At 49.4% G+C, this 27,954-nt stretch overlaps 2 protein-coding genes across 3 annotated transcripts; one reads left to right on the forward strand and one right to left on the reverse strand.

The window, feature by feature from the left end:
• Positions 1-876: 876 nt before the first annotated feature.
• TMEM240 (transmembrane protein 240) lies at positions 877-6,063 on the forward strand (the record flags this gene model as incomplete). Its single annotated transcript, XM_080921840.1, has 4 exons — positions 877-1,157; positions 1,429-1,535; positions 5,633-5,841; positions 5,915-6,063. Exons 1-4 carry the CDS (start codon positions 1,101-1,103, stop codon positions 6,061-6,063), a joined length of 522 nt encoding a protein of 173 aa, XP_080777966.1. The 5' UTR covers positions 877-1,100.
• A 664-nt stretch (positions 6,064-6,727) lies between these two features.
• Positions 6,728-26,829, reverse strand: LOC308424052 (ATPase family AAA domain-containing protein 3A). 2 transcript variants are annotated; one of them, XM_080920920.1, is made up of 16 exons: positions 26,550-26,829; positions 22,133-22,209; positions 21,044-21,145; positions 20,665-20,724; positions 19,723-19,792; positions 18,878-19,043; positions 18,559-18,628; positions 16,864-17,019; positions 16,291-16,347; positions 15,889-16,014; positions 15,547-15,671; positions 14,863-14,914; positions 14,380-14,450; positions 12,822-12,989; positions 11,548-11,656; positions 6,728-7,426 (listed from the first exon to the last, which is right to left on the reverse strand). In XM_080920920.1, the coding sequence occupies exons 1-16, from the start codon at positions 26,749-26,751 to the stop codon at positions 7,262-7,264; spliced, it is 1,776 nt and encodes a 591-aa protein (XP_080777046.1). In that variant the 5' UTR covers positions 26,752-26,829; the 3' UTR covers positions 6,728-7,261. The 2 variants fall into 2 exon arrangements, 1 of the variants encoding a protein (XP_080777046.1); XR_013975120.1 differs by having other exon boundaries at positions 7,290-7,426; positions 12,875-12,989.
• Positions 26,830-27,954: the final 1,125 nt, after the last annotated feature.

The raw sequence follows: 27,954 nt of genomic DNA on the forward strand, positions 1-27,954 counted from the left end.
AGAGGCTACCCAGGGCCCTTGAGCCCAGCCCTGTGACATACCTGAGACCACCCTTCTGAGAGATAGGGTCAGTACCTTGTGCCTTAACAGCCCAAGGCCGGTGTAATCTGATACAACTGAACTCCAACTGAAACCACTGGACACTGTGGGGTCTAGATTTGGGGGTGGAGGGCTGGAGGTCAACTCTCCTCTTCCTGCTTTTGTCACACAGGCCAGGGTTGGTTCTTACGTTGTCAGCTCTGGGGCCAGCACAAGGGCTTGGGACTCAATTTTGTTCCCAGTATGACTGTCATAGACATTGAGCTACTGGCTTCAGGCAACTAACTGTCCCAGCTTCCCTTCCTTCCCAGAAGTCAGCTAGTCTTTCCCACAATCGCCTACCCTCTTGCCCTCCTACCTCTCTGGTCATGTAGTCATAGTCCCTGGCTCATCTGACTTTGCAGGCCCCTCCTCTGATGGCACTTTCTTGCTGGAGGAGGCTGGGTGCTGACACTTCCTGTCCCTCTTTGGAACCAGGAGAACCAGGAGGAGGGGCCTTGGAGAAGTAGAGCAGAAACGACCACCAGGTCCAGGCCAAGGCCTAGTCTAGCGCGGCACTGGGCGAGGAGACCAGAGCCAAGACTGATGAGATGGGGCAGAACGTGGAGCCAAGGCCGGAGGGGAGGGGTCTCGGCCTGCGTCACAGGCATAGGAGTGGAGAACCTCGCCCCTGGAGGCTGGCGCGGGGCGGTGAAGTCCCTCCCCGGAGGCGGAGGCAGGAGGAGGAGGGAGGAGATAGTGAAGAAGAAAAGGAGGGAGGGAGAATCCTGGAGGAGGGAAGAGGGAGGAGGGAGGGGGCCGCCGCGCGGACCGCAGGGAGCCGGGCGCAGGGAGCACCAGAGGGCGGAGCGGAGGGCTGCCAGCAACGGGCGACGGGCGAGCGACCCCACAGCAACCCCCACATCTCTGCTGCTTGTGCCCGCGCCTGCCCCCGGGGTCCGCGGCGGCCGGGCGCGCGAGCGCTGACCTCTGCGGAGGCGGCGCGGGCTCAGCATCGGGCCGGGGCCGGGAGGGGCACCGGGGCCGGGGGGCGGCGCTCCGGCCCGGCCCGGCCCCGCCCGATGTCCATGAGTGCGAACACCATGATCTTCATGATTCTGGGGGCGTCGATCGTGATGGTGAGCGGAGGGGCTTCCCGCGCGCACCCCCTGCTTTCGCCGCCCGCGCGCGCGCCTACCCCACCTCGCTTCCTTGTTTACCGGCCCGTGCGGCCTGCGCTGCCCTCCGCCGCTTGCCCTGCGCTGCCCTCGCTGCTACCTTGCGTTGCCCTCGCTCCGGTTGCCCTGCGTTTCCCCACGCACCCATCCGCCCCTGCAGCCCAATGCTCCCCTTTGGTACCCCTTTCGGCCCGGCCCACTCCTCGACCTGACCGGTCATGGGCTCTTCCAGGCCATCGCGTGCTTGATGGACATGAACGCGCTGCTGGACCGATTCCATAACTACATCCTCCCGCACCTGCGGGGCGAGGACCGCGTCTGCCACTGCAACTGTGGCCGGTGAGTGCGCCCCGGCTCTAGGCACGACACGCGTGATCACACTTGTGCAGCGGGCCCCACTTGGCCGGTGAGCCTGGAACAGGCTGGGCCGCAGAGCCTGGCTGAAAGATGGGGGCCGCTTCTGCCCGCCAGGTGCTGGGGGAGGGGTGGCCAACCCTAGGTCAGCCAGCTGCCTCCCTGGGAAAGGAAGCATGACTGAGTCTGTTAGGAACTCCTTCCTCCAGTTCCTTTATAGAGAAACGGCTTCCTGGCGGTGGCATTATGGGCCAAGGAGCCTCCTGGTCCAGGGCCCAGAGGCCCGAGAGCAGCATCCTTGAATAGTGTCCACAGTGGAAGCCAGGAAGCTGGTTAAGCCTGGAACAGTAGTCTTGTCTATGACCCAAGTCTTCCTCCTGGGCCTACTGTGTCCATGGTAGGCAAGTGCAGGAGGTCAAGATAGGAAGGGCCTACCTTGAGGAACACCTGCCACAACTGATTATTGTTCAGAGGAGGAGTTGAAGTAGGCTGGGGTTTGCTCAAGGTCACAATGAGACCCACCACACCCTTCAGGGACCTCCCCTTCTGTGCATGTGTAGTGATGAAGTCTTCTGGCCTTGCATGTTTGTATGTCCATGTATGAAATAAACATCTTCTCATGAGCCGCGCATGTGTGTACTGTCTGTGCATATACATGTGCGTACACAGCGCACTCGAACATCCGCATGCACTCATTCCAGAGATGCCCTCATACGATAACCGTTGTCCCTACTGGTCAGACTAGGGGGAAGTGGATGGAGGCTTTACAGAGTAGACTTTCCAAGGTTACACAACTAGGAAAGAATGGGGCTAGAATCCAAGAACCTTGGTTCCTTACCCCACCCTGTGTTTCAGCTCCAGAGGTGTCCCTACACACATGGGTGTAAGGTATGTCAGGACAGTTGCATATCTTGTAAGTGCATATATGGCTGTGGGTACAGGCAAGTGTGCTGCAGATCATGTGCGTTACAGCAAGTAGAAAGGGGACGTACATGACCCTCACATGCATTGGACATGGTAGGAAAATTTGCTGTGTGGTCACACATTCCAGAGCCCTGTGCTCCAGCTTGGTGCACACCGTCTGTCTATCTGATACATCAGAGGGCTCAGAAAAGACATGAGTTAGCTCTGCTGTTCCCAGGCTATGTCTGTAGGTGAGTTCCGAAGCCTTCCCAAGATAGTATGTACATACTGGACCCAGTCAGTGGGCTCATGAACATCGGGAATAGATACTACATACATGGCTATTGTAACGTGGTGGTTGGTGCAGCGCTGTCCACGACAGCACACTGAATATTTACCAGAGGACAGAGGGTACGTTCTTAGAGTATGTTTACACAGTTTATACACGTGTATCCCATGTAGCATCCCAAGAACTTGTGAACCCATGTAAACAGACACCTGTAGAGTGGAACCTGAAGTAAGGCTTGCGTGTGCAAAAATGTGGAGAGTCACATCATATGGACAGTGTTTCTGCGTGTGTCTCTCTACATGTATGTGCTTTGTACACAACTCTACATACAGGGTATGTAAATTCGTTGTACAAAGCACTTTTGTATATTGATTACATATATGTGTATGTCAAGTACATGTATATAAAACAATATACAGTTCAGTGTGCTCAGGGAGAATGTCAGAACATCTCAGTGTGGGTGCAGTGACTGCAGATTAATTTGCAAATGGGGTTTCTGTACACATGTGCACATGTGGTGTTGACAGTTTGCCTATGTGTACACACTTGTAGAGTAATTGTACACATGTGTCTGCCTTGTACATGGCTATTTGCAGATTTTTAGACAGAAGACATGTATGTAAACTAATGTTCTGAACAAAGCACAACAGCAGGCAGCATTTGTGTGTACACACAGATCCGTGCACATGACAGCATCCCACAGAAAGGGTGGCTGGTTCAAAGCTGAGTGAATGTGCATCTATGTGTAACGCACCATACTCATACCCAAAGTGTGCACAGTGCATGGGTGTGGGGCTTGTGGGGCCCATGTCCACAGTATACATGCTATGTCCTGTGCATGCGGACAGCGTGTATACACGATACACATTGGATCTCAAATGGACACATGGCAAGCATGTGTCATGAAGGTAGAACACATCAAAGACATTCATTTTGTACACAACACATCTAGCTTTCATTCAGAAGACCTGAGCCCTGGCCCTCAGGGGCCTGATACAGTTAGGAGGAGCCAGGCCAGGGGAGGAAGAATTGTAGATACCCAAGTTAATTGTAAGGGTACAGGTCATAGCCTCTAACCCCTGGATTCCTGAGGCCACAGAGTGGCTGGGACCTCACATTGCCCTACTTGTAGGTTACCTAGGATCCTTCTGGCTTCCTTGGTGGCTTGTTTCTGTTTTCTGGAACAGCTGTATGTTGGGGACAGTCCAGCAGAAGGACATGGGTCCAGGCTGACCTACCTAGTCCCACCGGAGCCTGTGTCAATCCCTGATGGTGTGGAAACACTACCTCCCCCTGGTCAGCAATACTTTCTGTGCCAGGATCAATAGCATCCATCCATCATGGTAACAGTGGCTGCTTAAGAGCAAGTGATGGCTGCTAGGTGTCAGTCATGGTAGTTCCAGTAACAACTGAGAGCTAGCAGCCTAAATTTTGCCCACTGGGATTGGCCAAACTGTAGACCATGTAGTTAGCCCCTGGGCATTCCCAAGAAGATCAGAGGGGATCTGAGGAGTCTTACTCCCGTCCCTCCCTATCCCTGCTTACCTAGGTTCAGGTTTAAAAATGCCAACCCACTGTGAAGAAGCACCCATGTGTCCCTTATTGGGCCCAGAGACATAAGCAGAAATGGGCACAAGGGAGGAAGAGTTTTTCACTGGGGAATGGCTGTGGGTCTGCTACAGGCAGACACAGGTACCAGCCTCTTGCGGAGAGGAGGAAGGGGTGCAAGTTTAGGAAGCAAGAAGCTATTTTCAGCATACATTTGAGGTGTCTGTAGATCCCACGTGGAGATTCACAGGCAGCTGGAGCTCCTAGCAGACATGGTGGGCAGTGGAGAGGCCCACCCACTAGTGGCTCTGGAAGTGGGTGGGCCAAGAAAGGCAGGCTCAGCAGAAGCCCAGTCAGCTCCTGCAACTGTTAGGAAGATGAGGGATGCTAAGAATGTGGTCCTGTGGCAACCTTGGTATCCAGACCAGTAGACCCCGACATCCAGACTCCTGATTTTGTGGAGTGGACTATCAGGTGGTTCACTTCTCCTGGAACAGGATAGAAGGACTTCCTGGAAGTGGTGTTCAAACAGCTCTGAAAGGGGGAATGAGCAGCCAGTGGGAAACATGTGGGAACTCTAGTGTAAGCAAGGGTGATGATCTAGGCATGAAAGCAATGGGCAGTTCCAATAAGCCAGCAAGGACAGGGTAGCAAAGAGGCACATAGACCAGGCCATAGTGGTCTTACACCTAGGAGAGGGCTCTAAAACCTGTCTAGCTTAGACCTTAATAGCTGGGGAAAAGTATTATGAGAACACCAAGTGTATGATAGATGTGTGATCTGTGGGGTACATGCATGAGGGGAAAGATCCCTCAAACCTCCAGCAGAACGAGTGTGAGGTAGATATTGAAAGCCAGAGGCAATGAGTGTGGCAGGGGAACAAGAACAATCACTGGTCTTGTTCCTGGCCTCTTGAGAGCATTACGTGGAGGCCAAGGAGCATGCCTGGTGGGCCTTACTCATTTGGCTGTGCTAAGATCTTGGCAGCCCCTCAGGGCCAGTAAGTAGGTGAATGTGAAACCTGCTACAGGGACCTTTGGAAGGATGGCATACTGGGTGGACATTCATCCCAACCATCCCTACCCTCCTTGAACCTCACTCCTGATCTCCAGGGCTACTGTCTTCACCATTCCCTGCAGTTCCATCAGGTGACCTGATCTGGGCCTGGGGGTGCTGTTTCCCCTCCCAACCCAGCACACAGGGATTGCTTCAGAGACCGTCCCAGGGTGGCCCATAGGAATGGAGCCATCCACTTTGGGTCCCCTAGCCAGCCCAGCACGGACCTGGGGAAGGCTGGGCCAGGGTTGGCAGGAGAGGTGCCAGCCCACCCTGCCGCCCCCAGGCACCACATCCACTACGTGATCCCATACGACGGGGACCAGTCGGTGGTGGACGCCTCTGAGAACTACTTTGTGACAGACAATGTGACCAAGCAGGAGATCGACCTTATGCTGGGCCTGCTGCTAGGCTTCTGCATCAGCTGGTTCCTGGTGTGGATGGATGGTGTCCTGCACTGTGCCGTGCGCGCCTGGAGGGCTGGTCGGCGCTATGGTGAGTGCCTCGCGCTGCTGCGGGCACCACTTCTGGCCCAGCCCGGCCACCTGACTGCCCTGTCCCTCTGCAGATGGCTCGTGGACCTGGCTGCCCAAGCTGTGCAGTCTGCGGGAGCTGGGCCGGCGGCCACACAGGCCCTTCGAGGAGCCTACAGGGAACATGGTGCACGTGAAGCAGAAGCTCTACCACAACGGCCACCCCAGCCCACGGCACCTGTGAGTGCCCAGGACTCGGGGCTGCTGTGCACATGTAAAAGGACCTCGTGGACGCCCAGCTGGCAAGACGGGACTGCGGCCTCAGGCCCAGGGTATGCTGGGCTGTGGCCAGCTGGGCTGTGGCCAGCAGGCAAATCCAGTGGAAGGTGCTGTCTCTTCTTTTTATAAAGGGGGTTGGGTGGGGGCTGGGGTGGGGATGGCCTCTGGGCTTCAGGGACAGCAGCCTGGTCTCCACAGTGAGCAGGACACAAAGGCAGGCTCTTAGAGGTGCTGGGGCCAGGGGTGGTGGGTCCATAGCGGGGAGAGGCTTGGCCTGGTCCTCACTAGCCTAAGGCCACATCTCAGTGAAAGCACTGTTTCTTGAGCACCTGTTGTCCATCCGTCCGTCTGGAGGGGAGGGATGTGTCAGGGCCTACGCCCATCTGCACACGGGAGCATGTGCATGGGGCGTGTGCGACTGGAGGGTGGGACTGGAGGGGCGGGCCCGAGCAGCAATAAGGATGTGGTGGCCCCAGGTGTCCCAGCCCTCACTGTGAAGCCCACCATGCCTGGCCAGTAAATTCTCCAGAAAGCTCCAGCCTGTGCTTCTTCCGTCATCTCTAACCCCAGGGCTATCAAAGGCCCCTTCATCTAGACCCCCCACCTCAGCCAACAGACAAAAACAGCAAATCAGTCACAGTTTTATTAGATTCTGGATTTAAAAGGCCCAGATCCAGTCAAGGGAAGGCCATAGCTCTCTGATTCTTGGCTGGCCCCAGCCAAGGGCTGTCTAGCACCAGATCCACTCTACCAAGTAAGGACTGGGCCGATTCTTGGCACAGATGTGTAGGAGTAATGTCCAGGAAGCAGAGGGCCTTCTGTGCCTTTAGCCTGGTCCCTGTAGGCCCAGTCCTGCTGGCATAGCCACTGGCTTGTGGTACAGCACTCTGTATTCTCTGCTCTGGGCTTGTAGACTTGGCTCACCAGTGTGCTCAGGTACAGGAAGGCAGTATGCCTCCCTCTGCCAGCATCAGAAAGACAGAGACTAGCAGGTGTGGGAGGCAGAGAAGCTGACACCTCCAGCATCCCACGACTAGGCAGAGGCATTTGGGGCAATGTTGACCTCTTATAGAGGTCAAAGAAGACAGGAAAGGAAGAAGCAGTAAGTGTGGTCATAGAGACTGGCTGTCCCCAGTCAGGTGTACAAGGTGTCCGGGTCCAGCTCAGCTGCTGAGGAGTGAAGGATGTGGTGGCTTGCCGGCCTCAGAATCGGGTCTCTCTACTTTAAGCCACTGCATCTTCTGCTGGTGCTGCTGAACAGCATCTTGCACACGGGCATCCATCATAGCCTCCGTGAGGACTCCATCCTCAGACGAATATGCCATGGCCTGGTAAAAAAGATGGTGCAGAGAGGTGAGTTGCTTACACAAGGAGGCCCTCGATCTAGACCCAGAGGCCACCTTAGGCACTAGCACAGTGAGCACACCTAAGTGTACTAGTGGACCCATAGTCCAGTGCTACTGCTGATAAATTTCTCAATAACTTCCTTAAAAAAAAAAAAAAGCCTGAACAGAGCTCCCCCCACCCTCTGTATACAGAAAAGTAACTCCCTCTGAGCAGGACACAAAATGCAAAACCCTCAAAAGCCCCTAAGTTATTCTGGCTCCATCTCCCATCTCAGGCATACACCAGGTCACACAGCAACTACTCAGGCCAGATTATGCAATGCATACTCTACAGGCCTCCTGAACAGAGGCTTTGGCCCCTATCCTCAGGGTGCGTGATGTTAGTGTGAGGTTCTCCTCTCTGGACACTTCTTTTCATGTCTATTCCCACTGGATGACAATGACCCCTCTCACTTCTTTATCCTCCCCGAGGATGGCACTCCAGGACCAGCAGAAGGAGTTTGAACTGGTCAAGTTGTACTCTTTAAATGCTATAAAGGGACAGGGCTCACAGGGGGTTGAGACCACACTCCTGCTGATTTTCTGCTTGAAGCAGAGCATGTTTAGAAAGGCATCAGCACAAGGTATGGAGAAGTCTGAATGTAATGAAGGGAACACTCCAGGAAGAGGATTTTCCACCCAGGGCACTAAGACACACTGTAAAGGAACAGGACACAGAGTTACATATAACAGTATGGCTAAGACACTGTCACCTGGAAAGAGGTGACCATAATGGTATTCTGTCTCATCTGGATAAGCAGGATAACCAGAAACAGAGTACTTAGGGTCCACTATCCTACTGTGATTCATTGGGGAGGAAGTCTTAACCCTAGAACCAGACCACCTTTGAGAGGTATTGGAGTCATGGATACTCTCTCCCTGCTTGAGCTCACCCAAGACCAAAAACAAGGTGGGTAGCTATATTGGAGCCCTGGCTGGATGGTAGGGTGGCAGCTCTCTCTAAGTAGCTATACTTTGCCAAAGGCCTAGCAGAGGAGAGCTTACCCACCAGCTAGCCTAGGAACTCAGGTTAGGTGGAATACACAAGACAAACATCAGGGCTCATGCTGTGGGGAACCTGGGCTGAACCCTGAGTTACAAGCAAGCCAAGGTAGAGATAAGTAATGGTGTGAAACACAGCAACACTCAGAACCTGCCAGAGATGAGCATTTCTGCTCTATCTTACAACTTTCTGTAAATCTAAAACTACTCAAATTTTTAAATTTAACTAGGTGTAGTGGTTAGTCTGTAGTACCAGCTTCTCAATGAAGCTGAGGTAGGATTGCTTGACTGTGAAGTTCAAAGCCAAGCTAAGCAACATAGTAAGACCCCAGCTCAAAAATGAGTAAACAGGAGCTCAGTAGTTAACAGCACTTAGTGTTCATGCAAAGACCCAGGTTTAGTCCCCAGCACCAACACTGGGTGGCTTACAACCACCTGTAACTCCAGGGCAATCAATGTACTCTTGTATTTTTAAGACAGGATCTCTATATAACTGGCTGGTTTGGAACTTGATACGTAGATGGAACTTGCAGTGAGGCTGACTGCAGACTCACACAGATCTGCCTGCTTCTGCCCCTGCTGGATCTAAAGGTGTGTGCCACCATTCCCAGCCTCATGTCTGCATGTAGCCTTCATAGACACCAGGCATGCATATATAGTGCACATAAGCATATGTAGGCACTCATGAATACACATAAAATACATACAATATATTACACATACACATACAATAAAAAAAATCTTAAAATATTTCAAGAAATAGTCTTGATCTTCCTTAAACCTTCAACAATGAAGGGGAAAGGAAGGGAGAGACACACTATTATTCCCCATACTATCAGCACTACCCTGACATCAAAGCCAGATGAAGACAGCATTGAAACTTATAGACCAGCAGTCCTGATAAGCAGGGTTCCAAAGTCTCAGTCAGAACCTAATGCATAAGTTCTGAGAGTTGTGGGCCAGCCCAGTCAGTGAGACCTGTCTCAAACATCAACAACAAATCCTAAGCCCAGCCTGGTGGAACATATCTGTAATCTCAATACTTGGGGGACTGAGGCAGGAGAATTTTAAGAGAATTCAAGGCCAGCTTGGGCTAAAGTGAGTTCATGTCTCAACAAACAAAAGCACCTGCACCCCACCCCCAAGGACACAGCATCAAACCACTTTAGTATTTCTCATTTTTTTGTGATACAGGAGATCAAGCCCAGGAATGCACATAGTAGGTTGACACTCCTATCACCACTACATCCCCATCCTTCACTTCAATTTTAAATGCTAAGATCACTGTTGCCCAGGCTGATCTTGAACTTGCAATCCTACTGGCTTGGCTTCCATACTGGGGATCACAGGTGTGCCAACATACTCTGCTTGGTAATGGTTTCTTAAACATGACATGATAGACAACAAAAAGAAAAAAAAAAAAAACAGATAAATCAGACTCTATCAAAATGTAAGTTTTGTACACAAAACAGAGGCAGATGGTTCTCTATGAATGTGTAGCTGACCTGGTCTACACAGCAAGTTCCACAACAACAACCAAAAAGAGAATATTACCAACAGAATAAAAAGACAACCTATCCAATGGGAGAAAATATTTGTAAATCACATATCTGGTAATAGGTTAATATCAACATTATGTAAGGACAAGATCCCCTTTAATTCAAAACTAAAACTCCACTTCAAGCCCGAAAGAGGGTAGTGTTAAGAGCATTGGGTGCTCTTCTAGGGGACCCAGGGTCAAGTCCCTGCATCTACACGGTGGCCCACAACCTCATCTATAACTCCAATTCCAGGGGCTCTGACATCCTTTCTTGACTTCTGCAGGCACCAGACTCTCACATGGTATGCAGACATATATGCAAACAAAAACACCCCACATAAAACAAACAAACAGGTATGGTGATAAACACCTTTAAGGACAATCTGTTATAGAGAGCTCTAGGATAGCCAGAACTACCCAGAGGGACTCTGTCTCAAAAAAAACCAAAAACAAAGTGGTTAAGCCAATATTCTATGTTTAAGGTGTGTGTGTATGACACACACACAGTGAGTCCCTAGAAGGGATGATTGCAAAGGCAGAACTTTTGTTATCGTGAGATGCATGGAAGACAGAGGCTCCAGAGCAAGGAAGGGTCTGTGTGATATGCAAGTACTCAGGAATCTATGGGGATTAGGGTAAAAACAACTACATCCAGGTCTGTGTTATTCCATGGCTGGCAGGACCTAGGCAGTACCTTGGGTAGTCCTCCTGTATTTCCTGTTCCTCTCCAGAGAACAGCCTAGATGAACTTTAGTCACTTTGATCAACTACCAGGACCCTCAGGGAGCATGTCCAGCTCTCCCTTGTAAAACCTTATTTGATCTGTTGCTACTCTGACAATACACTAAAGCAAGAGTGGTGAGATACCCTGGTGAAAGCTTTGTGAGCCAGGTAATCTACTAGGATGAGCTCAGTGTACTGCCCCATAATATTTAACATGCCAAAGGTCTAACATCCTCATAAGTATATATTTAGAGATCATCTTTCCAAGAAAGTAACTTCACTGAAATGAAGGCACAGAAAAAATCCCTGGTTCCTTGGAATTCATGCACAAGACAAAAAGGCTCAAAGATGCTGTCTATCATATGAAATCCCAGCAAAACCTTGACTTCTATTAGCCAAAAAGAGCCTTCTGCAAGGTCTTACCACGTTGGCCTCAACCTCTACACTTCAGCCTCCAGAACGTGGGAAAATGACTGTCAGTGTGGGAACAGACCCTGAACAAGGACAGGGCAGAGCTCCTGACCACAACAGGGTGCTGCATCTGAGATGTATGCTGAGGCAGCTAAGCTAGCTTATATGTCCCTAGTGTACCTAGTGGCTACAAAATCCAAACCTAAATAGGACTGTCCCGTGCACATCTAGAAAAGCACTGCCAAGTTTAAGTGACTAGACTGTTATTTGGTTACAAAAGTTGGCTACAAGGACATGGTGAAGTTGGCACAAATTCTGAGAACATACTCACTATGAGGAGATTAGGACAATAATTCAGAGTGGGTTGAGTTCTACAATCTTAACTCACCTGCCATGCTACAGCAAGCTGAGCAATCTCCCGGCCTGACATTCCCTCCGTCAGCTGGGCGACCTCTGAGCATTTCTTTCCGTAGTCAAACTGGGCCACCTTCAAGCGTCTGGAGGAAAAGTTCCCAAGTGGGTCTGAGCTGCCATGGCTCTACACAAAGGAGGATGGGGAGATTGGCGAGCAAAGCTGCCCAAGATCACATTCTATCAGACACTTCCACCTGAAGTGGATATTATTAGGGAGTGGGCTCCTTTGTGAAGTCATAGTTGGATGAGGTAAACTCTGCCAGATATCCTTAGCCTTCCTTCCTGACCTGCAGGAAATGCCAGGTTGGAGCCAGGCAGGGTTGGCAGATGGAGCTATACTCTCCCAATCTGCCTTCATTCCCACTTATTAGACCCAGCCTACAACTACATATTCAGCTCCCAAAGAGCAGGCATAGTTAAATGCTCAGCCAATGACAGGTAGATTTCTAGGTAAGGAACAGAACAGTTAAGTAAAGGGCCCTGCAATTCAAATTTCCAGCAATAACATCTGACCAAAAGCCGCCGAAATACATGAAACATAAATAGAGGTTGCATGCCTAAGCTGAGGCTGGGGATATGAGGCTAGCAGGAGGCAGGAGATTTGACCAGCTGGGCTGGAGGATGGGCCCACAGGAAACAGCAGGACCAGGGCCGAGCCATGTTTTCTTCACAGCAGTAAAAGGCAACAGGCAGCAGGAGGGATTCAGGTCAGGACGTGAAGTCTGAATGCCATGGAGCCTGGGCCCCAGGAGATGGCTGAAAGCAGAGCAGCCTTTGCTGATGGGAGGTATGGGAAGTATACTAGACACAGCAGTGATGGCCTGTACCATTAGAGCATGGCTTCTCCCTGTCCCCACATGGCTGCAGAGCAGCTTTGAGGAATGGCAGGGCAGATATGCAACTAGACAGGAGAAAGCCATGTTACACTTAGTCAATAGCTGAGAGTGGTAACTGCAACTTCCAAACCTAGTACAATAGGCTCAGAGCAAATGTGGTGGGTACCACATTCTCCTGATGGCCAGCATTCAGTGACTCAGGCACTTAAAAGTGTGAGAATGGGCTGTTGGGGCAGGCTTGCAACTGTTCTCCCATAAAGAGGAAGGGCTGAGGGTCCCCAAGACTGAAACACCTTTGCCAGGGCACATATACAGAATGTGACCCCACACAGATGGCCTAAACCCCAGGGAAACGAAGCGTTCAGACAGGTTCCAGGTCAGGAAGGGGAAGCCCACGGGGCTGGACACTTACTGCTTTCCTTCTGTGGCCGGCTTAAGGACAAACTTGTCAAAATACATTCTCACCAGGCGCTCTCGCTCCTCCCGCTGTGGCAGGGCAAAGCAGACCATCTCGTCAATGCGGTCATTGATGGCCCAATCAAACTGCTCAGGCTGGTTACTGGCCAGGACCAGCATGAACCTGCAGCCACAAAGTGCATGCTGAGGGTTTGTCCAATCACAAGTCACTCAGGGGCAGTAGGGTCTCTTAGGCCTCCTCAGGTAGATCTGATAAGTGGATGCAACTTCCCTTCCCTGACAAGTTTTTTGTTTTGTTTTTGAGAGATGGGGGTTTGAATCCAGAGATTCAAGAATGATGGGCAAATGTTCAGTCACTGAGATGTACCTGTTGCCCCTGACAGCTTTTTAACTCAGGAAACCCCAGGTCCATCAGGCTATCAGTACAACCATGATCAAGGTTGCCTGGTGTCCTCAGGTTCTGTTGTTGCCCTCAAATCACTTTTTTCCAAGGGCCCTGGGTCAGGCCATGACCATAGTGAGTAAGAGGGTGTTTGTGATAAAATGGCCATACTAAATGGCTGGGTCCTACCCTAGTAAGCTAAGAAGAGAATTAGGGGATTTGGATGAGAAGCTTGTCTGACCATAGGCACTGACCCTGCCAGTGGCTTTTGGACAAAACCCTGGGAGACAGCTCTTACTGGGATATCTTTCAAGGCCTTGATGCTACCCCAGTCCCAATATCACAGATAAAGACCAAGGAAGGCTCCATCCTTTCAACACATGACACTTGGGATCAGCTCCCAGGAAGTGCAAATGCATTCTGGGCTCAGGCCTAGGTGTTAGTGCCCTGAAAGCAGTCTTTAGACATATTCAGCTGGGGCTGGAGAGATGGCTCAGTGGTTAAGAGAACTGTCTGCTCTACCAGAGGTTCTGAGTTCAAATCCCAGCAACCACATGGTGGCTCACAACCATCTGTCATAGGATCCGATGCCCTCTTCTGGTGCGTCTGAAGACAGCTACAGTGTACTCATATACATAAAATAAATGAATTAATTCTTAAAAAAAAAAAAAAAAAAGACATATTCAGCTGCATGTGGACAGCTGGATGTCAAAGCATGAGGTGATCTTCAAACTGGGTGGCCACATTGACAGGGACTAACCCAGCAGACTTTCTCATGTCTCATATTGACTTTTTGAAACTGGCCTTTAAGAGCTGCAAAGATGGCTCAGTGGTTAAACACAATGACTATTCTTCTAGAGGTCCCGAGTTCAATTCCTAGTAACCACATGGTGGCTTATAACCATTTGTGATGGAATCTGATGCCCTCTTCTGGTGTGTCTGAAGAGGTCAACTGTGTACTTACATACATAAAATAAATAAATCTTAAAAAAAAAAAAAAAGAGCCCTTCTTAGGTAGAAACATGAAGACAACCCAGAGAGTTGCCAACCCACACACTATGTACTATTCATGATGGTACGTCAGTTATGCCTTAGCTCCCTTATGAGGACCAAGAATTAACAATGCCCAAAAATACTCTGCACGAGAAGCTAGGGGCAGTATTGCACTTACTTACTACTATGCTGGCCTGTCCTGTGTAGGAATGCATTCAGAGTAGCCCTGAGATCTTCACTTATCTTTTCCTATAGAAAGAAAATATTCAGTATCACATCACTCTCCAGCCTGAGGAGCAGTTTGTACATGGCGAAGTTAAAGTGACATAGGAGACACTGATGAGAGGGAAAAGCAGGGGTTAGGAACACAAGCCTGATCTGACAGCCAAACGTTGGATTCCTACTGATTCAGAATCACTGCAAAGGGCAGGTGTGGTTAGTTAGGGGGACTCATTATTATTTTATCTTATGCATCTCCCAAACTTCCTCAAACTTAGAAGGAAGAGCAGCTGAACAGTAGCCTCAGCTTGTACAGAAGGCCTGGCCTTTCTGTGCTCCAGAGCATAGTGACCTCTAGGCTGGTCCTCTGCTAGATTGGCTCAGAGCACCCAGCTCTGACCAATTCCCAAAGACAGACAAGACAGGGTTCCAGAACACTCACAGTCGCTCGCTTCCTGAGGAAGGCATCTGCTTCATCCACAAAGAGCAGGAGGCTGTGAACCAGAGAGTGGTCAGTCAAAGGGATGCTTGAATACCACAAGCCAACATCAGGAAGGTACCAGAGCTCACAGCCTCCAGGATCCTGACACTAAAAGCCCAACTGCAGCTCTGATGGTATATGCTTCTCCTACCCACAGGTCTCACTCAACACTGGTCAGAGTAAGAGCTGAGATGCCCGTTCAGCATCAGAAAAATAAGTGGTTATCTAGGGTGAAATGTTGAAGACCAAAGGAAAGGAAATACCAAGGCATAGTAGCAGTACCAGGGACCTCTGGCCATGTTTACTGCATGGGTTGGAGTGACATTCTCATTCAACTCTCAGAGGGTCCAACACAGTCAAGGAGGCCTAGGGCCATTCCCTTCCCCATTTGAGCTAGCTCTTCACTCCTGGCAGTAATTCTATCTGATTGGCAGCACCCTTATACTGGAAGCCTTCTGTTTACCTTCAGCATGACATTTTCTCTGATGGACCATTTAGCATAAGCACCCACCCCTAGCTGTCTTCAGAAGAGGCTACCCATGGACTCCCACACAACTTTAAGTAGGGAGACATCAGGGCCTTAGCTAGGTGCCAGGTGGGGGTCCCTAGGAGCAGAAACCTATGTACATGGGGTTATATGCTCACCCTCGTCGGCTGGTGCTTGCCCAGTCGAAGACCTTGTGCATGGCAGTCACACCCTCCCGCCCCATGGGGGCCACGTCCCCGCCTGTCATGATGGCGTAGTCCATGCCTGAATGCAGTGCGAGTTTCTGGGCAGAGAGGGGTGGGGAAACAGAGCAGATGTTCCCTCCAGAGTCCCAACCCTACAGCTCTACCAGTCAACCTACCTAGCATAGACAATCCCCCACCATCTGAGCTAGTGGCTCCTGAATACACTGCAGTGCTCTGAGAACCAGTGACAAAAGCAGCCCCAAGGTGAGATGCCCAACAGAACCCAGTCCCACCTTCACAGCCAGGAATTTTTACCTTAGCAAATAGTGTCTTGCCAGTCCCTGGCGGCCCATACATCAGGACATTCCTATACAGGCTTTTGTTCTTCTTGGTGTTTCTTGTTGCGATGGCAATATCTCGGACCCGTGCCTCCAGGCTAGGCTGCCAGAGCAAGATGAGGTTTGGGAAACCTGGTCTCCCAGCCTACAAACAGTCTTAGGGAGTGGAAGGACCACAGGTATTCTAGTGCAGCCTACTCCTTGTGGATACCAGACTGGCCTATGGGGTATCTGAACATAGGTTTGGTTGAAAGTAACATGTACTTCAGGATCTCAAAGCCACAAGCACAAAGATCATATAAACACAACAGCTCAACTCTGCTGTCTCTTCCCTGGGGCCCACAGAACTTCCCAAATCATAGCTGCCACAGCAACTTACACTGAGGATGACGCCCTCCAATGCATCCTGGGGTTTGCTGACCAGTCGCCTGCTGACCTGGTAGGGGACACCACCACAGTTGGTAAGACACAGAGATGCCATGAAGAACCGCCCCACAGAGTCCAAGACTAGTACCCCAGTGTCAAGGCTGAAAAAACAGTGTCTGTTGTGAGGCTTGGGTGATTGATGAGCTCTTTACTATAGATTTTTCTTTCCAACCACCTGTGCTGTTGTTATCTGAAGAGACCCAGCTGAAGCCAGAGAAAAAGCCTGTCAGAGAGCAGAGAGCAGCTGAGCCTGGGGAAGATAGCTAGATGCCACGCTATACTCACACCTCCTATGGCTGGACAGACTCTGAGCTCAGGTCATGAAGAGCTAAAGCATACCCAGGGGCAGTCACAGAATCAGATAACACTGATTAACAGGCCCCAGTGGTATAACATAGTTGTGAGAAAACACCCATGCCAGCATGAGAGGGAAATCAACCACAGAGAAAATGCACACCACTTTGTTTGTGATATGGGAAGAAACTTGGTAAGGATATGGAACTGTAAACCCTTCCTGTGACCATACCTGGATAGGATGCCTCAATGCCTCCAGCACTGAGATACGGGAGGTCTCTCTCACCAGGGATGGCTTTCCCAATCGGGCCTCTATATACCGACCAGCAACAGAAGTAGCGTTCTTAGCAGAATAGACTCCAACAGCTAATAGTGTCAATCCAGCCACCTGGGACAGAAAAAGCAACATCTACACTGCACCTCTGCCCCAAAGTTAATCCTGCTTCCCAAGAATAGCTAAGGACCCCATGGTCACCTATACTGGACCCTGGTTGGATGGATGACTGACCCCACAACACAGCCAGTGCACTTGCTTTATCATTGGCACACCGTACTCACAACACTTCTCTTTGTGTCTTAAAACATGAATCCTCAAAAGCAGAGGGAGTAAGACGGAATGTGGCTGCCTGTACAGGGCTAGATACTCACTAAGGGTCTTAAGCTTCCACTGTTCTCTTAACCACCGAAAAACTTACACTTCATTCTTAGAAAACAAACCATAAATTCCTTTAAAAGTCAATGTATTAGCATGTTAAAAGTTCCATAAAGACTGACATATTCCAGGCTAGATTGTGGTTTACTGGTAAGTTCTTGCTTAGCACCCCTAAGACCTCAGGTTCCCTCCTCAGGACTCTGAGGTGTTGATAATGAAAAACAATGTGCCTTCAGCAATCTGTCTCAGTGGCTCAACCTCTGCACCCAGCATGATGTCCTCAGTGACTCCCTGAAGCAGCTGTAGATGTCAGAGCCAATCTCCCACACTGCAGACCACCTCCTACCTCATGGAGTTGTGGAGTTGGCTGGGCTTACACTACCAAAAATGCCAGGAGGCCAGGCATGATGGCAAACACCTTTAATCCCAGCCCTCTGTGAGTTTGAGGACAGCCTGGTTTACATAGTAAGTTCCAGAACAGCCAGTCCTACATAAATCAGAGCTATAACTGAGGAAGCTTGTCTCAAAAAAAGAAAAAAAGAAAGGAGTGAAGAAAAAAAAAATAGCAGAAAAAAAGTTATCCCAAGGTTTGAGAGATGGCTCAGTGGTTAAGAGCACTGTCTGTTCTCCCCAAGGACCTGGGTTTAGTTCCCTGCACCCATACGGCAGCTCACAACCGTTTATAATTCCAATTCTAAGTAACCTGAGACCCTCACACCAATCTACATAACATAAAATAAAAAGTTATCACTATTTTCTTCCAAGGACACTGGAAAGTGAGCTCTAGCAGTCTCCTACACTGGTGCCTGGATTCGAAGTTTGAAGCTCAAGATAGGTTGCTACTGCTACTGCCATGACTAGACTTGACTTGTCCCTCTAAAATTTATATGCTGAGTACTTGGTCTCACGCAATGCTGCAGTTTGCAAAACCTTCGAGAGTGGGGCCTAGAAGTCATTAGGTGGCACTATTCAGACTTTCCAACACCAAATAAACTTTGTTTTGTAAGCTGAGCCAGCTTTGGGTACCTTATTAGAGCAATGTGAGATGGACTAAGACTGAATTGTCTAAATACCCCTAATCCCAGATACTCTCATGTCTCACTATAATTCTTAAAGACAGTTGTTACAGTTCATGTACCTACGTTGGCACACCAGTGATGAGCATATCTGCAAAACACCAGGTTTCCCCACAGCCAGCAGGTAAAAGGGAAGCCCCTGGAGACTGTCCTAGAGCTGCCCACTGTCTCACCCCTAGGGGTATATGGTAGTACACACCGTGGCTGTCACTTTGTCCCAATCTGTCACAAAGGCACGAAATCCTTCACCAAACAAGGTGCCAGCTGTCCTGCATGAGGAAAAGTCACATGACTTCCTAGAAGTGATACTGGACAAGGTCAAAAGGAAACTAAAAAAGCCTTTTAAGTCTCTCAGGTCATTCTCAAAAGACAAGTCTACCAAGGTTGGGGTGTTAAAGAGCAGACCCAGAGCTGCAGGATGAAGAAGGATAGAGGCCCTTCAATGACTGTCAGTAACTCACTAGCTTGAGCTGGGAACCACAGGGACAGCAGGCACTAAGTTTTCGCTGCACCCTTACCTGATAGACTCCAAGATGGTCTGGCGGTGCTCAGCAGCCTTGAGTCGAATCTGTTCCCGGATGATGTCTGCATTCTCTCGGTCAGCCTTGGCCCGTGCTCGGGCCTCAGCTTCCACCCGCAACATCTCGTTCTTATGCCGCAGCTCCATCTCATGCTCCACAGTGGCTGTCCCACAAAAAAGCAAAGACAGTGGTCTTCAGCCCATATTGTGCTTGCCTTTGCCCACACTGCTGACCTGCACACATAGACCTAGACACTGCATGGACCAGGGACAGCACAGTGTCACAGTGAACAACCCATACTTCACAGCCAGCCCTTCTGGCAGATGGTGGACCCCTGAAATGGCCTGGACCACCTTTCAGATGGCGTATTAATTTAAAAACAGACAAAAATGTGGATAATAAGGACAGAAACCTACTGATATTGACATCTAACCATGTCACGAGATTCAATGTGTACCTATTTGTCAACAGTGGGAACCAAACGTCAAGCAATGAGCCAACTGTCATTACACAGTGACACCAACAAGTTGCCTCAAACCTTTCCTGACAGACTGACTCCCTGCTGGAACACATATGTGTAAAGTGGCAGGGTGGCCTGATGATGAGTAATGTTCTACCACAGTAGCTAAACATGGGCAATGTTCCTTTCAAATCAATTACTTCTGTACCTTCCTATTCAAGGGCCAGAGTTAACTCTGTGAAACCAAGGCATCCACCATGTCTGGTGTCAAAGCACGTGCTGTAAACGCAGTCCTTAGTAGAGATCTCAGTGAGTCTCTGTAGAGGCACTTCTTAAGGACTAAAATGCCCAACAAAGCCACCCATCCTTGGTGACACCCTACCTCGCCGTATGGCCTCCTGCTTCTGCACAGATTCCTCTTGTTTCCTTAAATTCTCTTCATTCAGAAGTTGCTGAGAAGTCACATTAAAGTTAAAAGCTTTTGAAAATCAGAAAGACAACAAAAACAAGGCAACAGGCTGCAGCTGCTCTGAGCCAGGAATGCTTCTGCCCACCTGAGGAACCCCAACTTTCTTGGGGCTCTAGCTGGTACACTCCAATGCAGACACATCTGATGTAGACCCAGGACATGCACACATTAAGGGACTGGCTTCAGAGCTGCCCCACCTGCTGAGGCAGAAGCAGCCTTTATAGCAGCTCACCCTTATGGCTCCAAAACCCCCAGGGCCTGCAGCTCTACTCTATGGCTCTTACAGAATTCTGATCTCTGCCTCCGAAGATTGACAGTTATAATGCCCCAGGAAACAAAACAGGAACAGAAGCCTGAGGTGGCTGAGCTCCTTTAGCAGGGAGTCAGTAGGGATGAAAGGAGGCCTACCTAGGTTTTGGATAGCCCAGGGTCCCTGTCCTCCATCATTCACTGACCTTGTTAGACAGGTGCCCATCTAGCAAGAACCCTCAAGTGTAACTATTTAAAACAACAACGACAACAACAACAACAACAAAAAAAAAAAAAAAAAAAAAAAAAAAAAAAACCCACAACCCACTTCTATTGTGGGAGCATCACAAGAAGTTATGTGCAAGGGCTTATATATATATGCTTGGATGTGTCTATACACATGTCTACATGTACAGCATATCTCTGCTCTTAGGTGCATGTCTGAGCACATTTACTATGCAACAGGCCATGAGGATAAACATGCCAGGGCCTATGTCTGAGAAAATCCACCCAGTAACACTTGTATTCTTGTCTAAAACTTGGCCGCATAGTCTTCTATATTACTCCAAGAACACTGCCTGCCTCTCAGAGGTATGCCTTGCTTACCTGTTGTTTCAGCTGGTCCTCATAACGTTGTCGAGCTAGCTTATCCTGGTACTGGGCCCTCTAGGGAAGAAGACAGAAGTAAAGACTCACTGTGGCTGGAGAAGCCACTGGAAGAATCAGAAAACATGATCCAGACCTACCCTGGAGTGGCTGCTGAGGTAAGCTACAGATGAGCTGCCACCTTCTGCAAATATGCAGATACAGAATGGCTCTGTACCAAGGAGTCCATGGGTTCAGGTTGTTGTTTATTGTTTATTTTTACGATAATGGTCTAAGTCTCAGTACAACTACTACTTAGTAAACCCTTGGCTAGTCAGTGACTAAAAGATACACAGGGACATCCCACTGCCCCACCCCAACTCCTGCCTGTGCAACCTACAGCCTGGTGCTGCCGTGTCTCTTCACTCAGGGTTTTCCTTCTTTCCTCAGCTTGCACACGGATCTGTTCACTCTTCAGTTGCTCCACAGCAGCTTCGTACTCCTATATAACACAAGAGGACCTGTGTAAGTAAGACTCACACCCTATACATCCCATTCCATCATGCTGTAGATTACAAAATGGTAGCATCCAAGGGCGTGCCAACTGGTCTATACAACAGACTGGGGTAAGGCAGAAGGCTCACAGCCCTAGGCAGGTGGGCAAGACTAGCCCCAGAGAGATCAGGATGCTACAACCATGACATACAATAGACAAGGACTAAGGATGGAGCCTGTTCTGTGCTCACTGAAAACCCTGGCATCAAATGTTCTTTCTGGTTTTTGTTTTTCAACATAGGGTTTCTAAGCAGCCCTGGCTGACCTAGAACTTCCTCTATAACTGGGCTGTCCTGGAACTCAAAAAGATCCACCTGCCTGTCTCCCAAGTACTGGGATTAAAGGAGTATATGACCTCATCCAGCTTCTAGGGTTCTTCTGAGCACAGAGAAATTAAAAAAAAAAAAAAAAAAAAAAAATCAGGCATGGTGGTGCATACCTGCACTCCTAGCATTTGAGAGGCTGAGATAGAAGGAAGAGTTTGAGTCCATCTTGGGATACATAGAAAAACTCTGAGCCAGGGGCATCATAGAGCATGGGATACATATATTCCCAGTACTCTGGAGGTAGAGCAGACAGCTGATTTCGAGACTAGCCTGATCTAGAGTGAAACCAGGATAGCCAGGGGTATACAGAGAAATCCTGCCTTAAAAAAAAAAAAAAAAAGAAAAGAAAAGAAAGAAAGGAAGGAAGGAAGGAAGAAAAACCCCATCTCAAAACAAAAGCCCAAAAAATTCAAGAATGACCCCTTCCTTGCCTTTAAGTGCAGACAATCCTCACCTAGAGCTGCCCTCTCAGACACCTCTCTACTACAGGATCATAGCCATATATGCTCAGCTTCCAGCCCTTACGTCCCCCAATTCCTTCACAGAATGGAGGACACATCCACAGTGCTGGTCCTCCCACACCCTCATGGCACTAGCCCACAGTTCACCTTGAGCTTAGACTGTTGTTCCAGCTGCAGTGTCTGCTCCTGCATCTGTGCAAGACTCAGTGCTTCCTTGGCATGGCCTGTAGAGGGGAGCAGGAGAGCGGGTATTAGTATGCTGCCAATGGACATATCTGTGTGACTAAACATGGAACCTCTCACTCATGCCAAGGGGCTTTATGAGAAACTACAACACTTGGATCATTCAAGTGCCTACCCCTGTCCAGACTCACAATAACCACTCCTTTCAAAGCTGCTGCCCCATCTCCAGCAGAGAGCCTGGTGAGTCTGGGCATGCAGCTTAGTTGTCAGAGTTGCTTGCCCAGCATGCAAAAGCCCTAGGCTGGATCCCTAGCACCATACACAATCAACACAATGCATGCCTGTGATCCTCGTATTTGGAAGTTGGAAGTTAACAGATCAGGAGCCCAAATCATCCTCAGCTGCACAGTGAGTTTGAGGATAGCCCAGTAGCCATGAAACTCTGGGGATGGCGGGAACATGTAAGAGCTTGGTAAGAGCTCAAGGTCCCATCCCCGGGGTCATCACATTGCCAAAAGCTCCATCACAAAGCCCACCACACACTCATCCAGTATAGGGTTGTGGAACAATAACATGCCAGGCATTTTTCAATTAGGGAAGCAGAGCTCTAGCCGGTGTCTATATCTGTAACGATTCATGATGTAAAAAAACATGCAGGCAAGAGGATGAGTAAGGATCTGATATCAGACAATGCACCTACATTATAAACATCTTCTACGTTTTATGTATCAGGGGGCACTGATATTTGTCAATATCTAGTGGGAAGAAATTTACTTCTAGTACATCTAAAGAGGCCTAAGCATCAGGTCTTCTAATTTCCATGAAGGTTTTCCATTACTAATACCTTATTATAGAAACTTCCTACCACAGAAAAAAAGTGGGAGTAAAGATGACCAAGGAAACCCATACTTAATACAACAGCTATGCCCCTGTCTTGCTTTTTTCTTTTAAAACTCTTACATTCTATTCCCATGACTTTTCTTATATTTCTGAAGTCTTCAAAGTCAGCTGCAATTTCTTCATGTTAACTTTCGAATGTAACAATCATGTCATCAGCCAGAGCTTTACAACTGTTAGTGATATGAGTATTGGGAAGGAAGATGGCCTAAGATGGGAGGCAGCATGGTATGAACATTTCACAGGTTTAGTGAACCATGGTGATGCCTTGACATTTGGGTCAATTTAGACAGAACATGCAATTTGGCATGAATTCTACCAAAGGGCAATAGTGTTAGAGTTTGGGAAGGACCTTCCATGCCAATCTCTTCCTAGACTCTCTGATCTTCAGTGACCAGGACAAAAGACAAAAGAACTCACACTGGAGTAGAGACAGCAGCAGGGCACCCTATACTGTATTGGTGTAGGACATCCCTACACCAGATAGTAAGCTTTGAAGCCAAGTGTTGAGCAGACCATGGCAATGGCCTTTGACACACTGTCTTCTGACAGGAAAGGGCTTCTGTTTATTCTTCATGTGGCTTTGGCAAGCTGAGCTAACTTCTCCGAGTCCATTTTCTTGTGAAATGAGTCAGAACAGGTAAACTTCAGCACAGGTTTAATGCCCATCTGAGACTGCCCTACAAGAAAAGGGCACTGATGGGAACATGCAGAACCCATGAAAGTTGCTACTGGCCCAGAGAGGAGCTCTGTTAAAGCAACGTAGAGGCCAGGGCAACAAACCCAGACAGGGAATGTTCTGGACAGGAGCTCCAGGGCTGCCAGTTCGGGCACCTGGAGAGCAATTTACATGCAGTAGTAGTCAGGATGTAGCACTGAGTTGGAACTACTGCTTCACACAGTCTGGATATCAGCCTGTGTTCCTGGGACTAATAGCCAAGATTCAACTCTGGAATTCTAGGTGTGTCTAGAGAGTGATTTCCTCAGCCCAGGAGTTAACAAGAGCTGTCCCTACATAATAGTGTAAGAGGACACTGGATCATATGTCAAGTCTTCTAACACTGGAAATACCTTGAAAACCAGTCACTTTTCTCATTTCAACCCAACCACTGAAATTAACTAGCAAACATAAGATTATTTACAAAATCATTACCTCTGCTGGGCCTCAAGAGACAGGTGATTCTGTTCCCATATCTGGAGTTAAGTCAGTGGGGGCTCAGAAACCACTGCCAAGATTTGACAGGATCTCACAACGTACTGTGACTAGCCTGGAACTCACTGTATAGATCAGTCCAGCTTCAGACTCAAGAGATCTGTCTGCCTCTGCCAAGTGTTGAATTAAAGGCATCAGCCACCACTCCCAGATCAAGACTTTTTTTTTTTGCCCCACAAGAGCAGAGAATTGACTCACCAAGTATCAGACCATCTCTCTCTCAGAGGCTCTGCGTATTCTACCTATTTAAATTATGACTTCCCTTTAGGATCTTTTAAAAAACAGAATCCATGCTCAAACACAAATTGGGAATGACAACATCCTTCAGTCAGTATTTATTCAACACCTTCTACATTTCAGGCTTTTTAAACATTTTTTATGTATTTGAGTCGTGCCTACATATATACATATGCACATGCCTGGTACCCTCAAGAAGAGGCCCTTGGGCTTTCTCTTTCTTCCAGCCAAGCAAGATGCCCAAAGGAAAAAAGGCCAAGGGGAACAAGGTGGCTCCGGCCCCCACCATCGTCAAGCAGGAGGCCAAAAAAGGTGGTCAATCTTTTGCTTGAGAAAAGGCCCAAGAACTTTGGCATTGAGCAGTATATCCAGCCCAAAAGAGAATTAACACACGTTGTCAAATGGCCACGCTACATCAGGCTGCAGAGGCAAAAAGCCATTACTCTATAAGCGGCTTGAAGTACCTCGTGACATTAAGCAGTTCACCCAGGCCCTGGACAGACGAACAGCTACCTAGCTGCTTAAGCTTGCCCACAAGTACAGGCCAGAGACAAAGCAATAGAAGAAGCAAAGGCTACTGGCCCGTGCTGAGAAGAAAGCTGCTGGCAAAGGGGACATCCGAACTAAGACCACCTGTCCTCCGAGCAGGAGTCAATATAGTCACCACCTTGGTGGAGAACAAGAAGGCTCACTCAGCTGGTGATGATTGCCCATGGTGTAGACCTCAGTGAGCTGGTGGTTTTCCTGCCTACTCTGTGTCGAAAGATAGGGGTCTTTCGACTGCATCATCAAGGGAAAGGCAAGGCTGGGGCGCCTGATCCACAGGAAGACATGCACCACTGTGGTCTTCACACAGGTTAACTCAGAAGACAAAGGTGCTCTGGATAAGCTGGTGGAAGCTATTAGGACCAATTATAATGACAGATATGAAGAGATTCACTGCCACTGGGGAGGCAACACAGTGGCAACGTTCTGGGTCCTAAGTTTGTGGCTCACATTGCCAAGCTGGAAAAGGCAAAGGCTAAAGAACTCGCCACTAAACTGGGTTAAATGTACACTAAGTTTTCTGTACATAAATATAATTACAAAATTATCTTCCAAATAAAAAAAGAAGAGGCCCTCAGATCCCCTGGAACTGGGGTTATAGGTTTTGAGCTGCCATAGAGGTGCTCAGAATTGAACACAGGTCCACTATAATTGCGACAAGTGTTCCTAGACACTGAGTTATCTCTCCAGCCCCCTACTTCAGGCTGTTAAAACGATTTCAACTAGGCATAGTGTCACATGCCTTTAATCCCAACACTCAGGAGGCGGTGGCAGGTGGATCTCTTTGATTTCTCTGACAGCCTGGTCTACATGAGTCTCAACCAGGACTACAATGTCTTTATAAAAACAAGCAAACAAAACAAAATAAACACAAATCCATCTTATATTACATTTTGGCACAAACTGTCAACATCAAAGCAAAAAGGACATTTGTTGGGAAAGTCCTGGGCTTTGGGGATCCAGTCAATACTAAAACCTGTCTCTGAGAGGATCAACTTTTACAGACACCTTCGCCTCATGTTCCGTGGTGGAATGCTATCATCCAATAATAAAGACAAAAATCTACTATCTTTTTGCTAAAACCAAACGCCTTTCGAAATGCTCCTCTTATTAAGTGGAGGAGATTACTATTAACTACAACACTGATCGCCTGATCTGGCTATGACTTTTGGCCTGCACCACGTGGAGGCAGCAAGAGAGCCCAGAAGTAGCTAAGGCCAACACTGGCAAAGGGTCTCTCCTACGTCCTACATGTTGACAGCTGCAAGTGCAAGAGGGGTGGCAGAATCTGGGTCTCCCCAAATGCATGACCGCTATGACCAAATGTTCCATAGCGGCCGTCCAGGTCACCTGAAAGGTATACGGCTACAGACGACCACTGTGCTGCTAAGATGTCAAGAGGACCAAAGTCGCAAAAGCAGCTAGTGTCTCAGAGAAACCTCCCATTTCCCAGGGCCTCGGCCCGCCAAGCCCAGCCCGCGCACTCACGCGAGTGCTCCAACTCGCGCGCCGCTTTGGCCGCACGCTCCAGGCCCGTCGGGTCGAAGTTGCTCCATTTGTCCTTGGGCGATGGCCGGTCTCCCGCACCACGGTCGCCGCCACCTTCCGCCCCAGGTTGAGCGGGCGGCAAGGGCAGCGGAGGCCCTGTGCCTTCGCCCTTGGGGCCCTTGATGCCGAAGAGCCACGACATGGTCTGGAGGCTCCGCGAGTCCTCGGTGGACCGTACTCGAGCGTGACTCGCCGAGCTACTAGCAGTCACCACGCGCCGGCCGCTGGCGCGACTGACTGCGCAGGCGCGACACACACCCCTTCCTTCTTGACGACGGAAACTTAGGAGGGCCAAGGGACTCTCAACCGCTGGATTGGTCGCTGAAGCAGGGACGCCATTGGTGTGGGTGGCGCGTTGTGCGCAGCTTTCCAAGGAGGCGGAACTGGACAGAGCCCCTAGACCAGGCAAATAGGAACAAAGTTTTCGCGATGGGTGTGCCTTCGTTCTAGAAAACTCCTCTTCTTTTAGCAATGGTGCTATTATTGCTATGGGTCCGGGGTCGTTCTGTATCTGTTGCTATAGGCATTTATGGAGACGCCCCAGCCACAGAGGCCGGGGAAGATCAGAGACACTGGACCCACACCCCGGAGGGTCGGAACGCTTCTTCTGTGAGTTCCACTCAGAGAGTAGGAGAGGAAGGGAACACCTGAAGGAGATGGTGGGGCTCCGGGAGCTAACCTCTAACGGTCTCGAAATGCCTCAGGTCATGCATCCAAGGGCTGGGTAGCAGGGGTGAGGCGGCCAACCCGAAGGCTGAGAGAAGAGGTGGCCCCGAGGCCCCGGCGCCCCGAGTCCGCCCACCCACCCCTGCTGTAACCCCACGCTTTCTCGGAACGGATTCACGTACATCTGTGGCTGCTTTGAGCATCTCCAGGCCATTGGCTCTTACAGTCAAGCGTGAATAAGCATAAGGGAGATACTTAGGTCAGAGACCTAGACGCAGTTGACAAGCAGTCCTACAGGCTTCTGCTACTATTGCTCAGGTGGTATCTTGAGCCTCTTCTTTGGTGTTTTGGCAACCCACCGCGGCCATTTGCATGCTGCTTTGCAGTACTAGCCAGAAAGCCAAGCAGACTCCCAGAGCCTGCAGAGGGTACACTACACTGAGAAGCTACTTAGAGTAGAGGGCTGGTGCTCTAAAGCTTGTGGTCATTAGCCAGGGAGTAATCCTTGGGAACCTGCTGATTCAGGTGTCTGCTCTGGACCTAGGGGCTGGCTGACCTAACCTTTGGGCAAGAAGAATCAAGCATGGACAGGGGCAGTTGTCACTAGGGAACCCATATTCACCAAAGTCAGCGTCTTGGGCCCAAGCATCTTTCATAAAACTGGTTGAGTTCAAAGAAT

The sequence above is a fragment of the Micromys minutus genome (assembly GCF_963924665.1).
Source record: "Micromys minutus genome assembly, chromosome: 9".
NCBI lineage: Eukaryota > Metazoa > Chordata > Mammalia > Rodentia > Muridae > Micromys > Micromys minutus.

Bases quoted from the DNA above. Each gene is read 5' to 3' on its own strand.
- LOC308424052 (XM_080920920.1), bottom strand. From the start codon at position 26,751: ATGTCGTGGCTCTTCGGCATCAAGGGCCCCAAGGGCGAAGGCACAGGG. The intron at 19,044-19,722 runs GTAGGGTGTCAC...TTTGTGGGACAG, and splicing joins GCAGGAGGCCATACGGCGAG to CCACTGTGGAGCATGAGATG. The intron at 18,629-18,877 runs GTAAGGGTGCAG...TTCCTCATGCAG, and splicing joins ACCATCTTGGAGTCTATCAG to GACAGCTGGCACCTTGTTTG.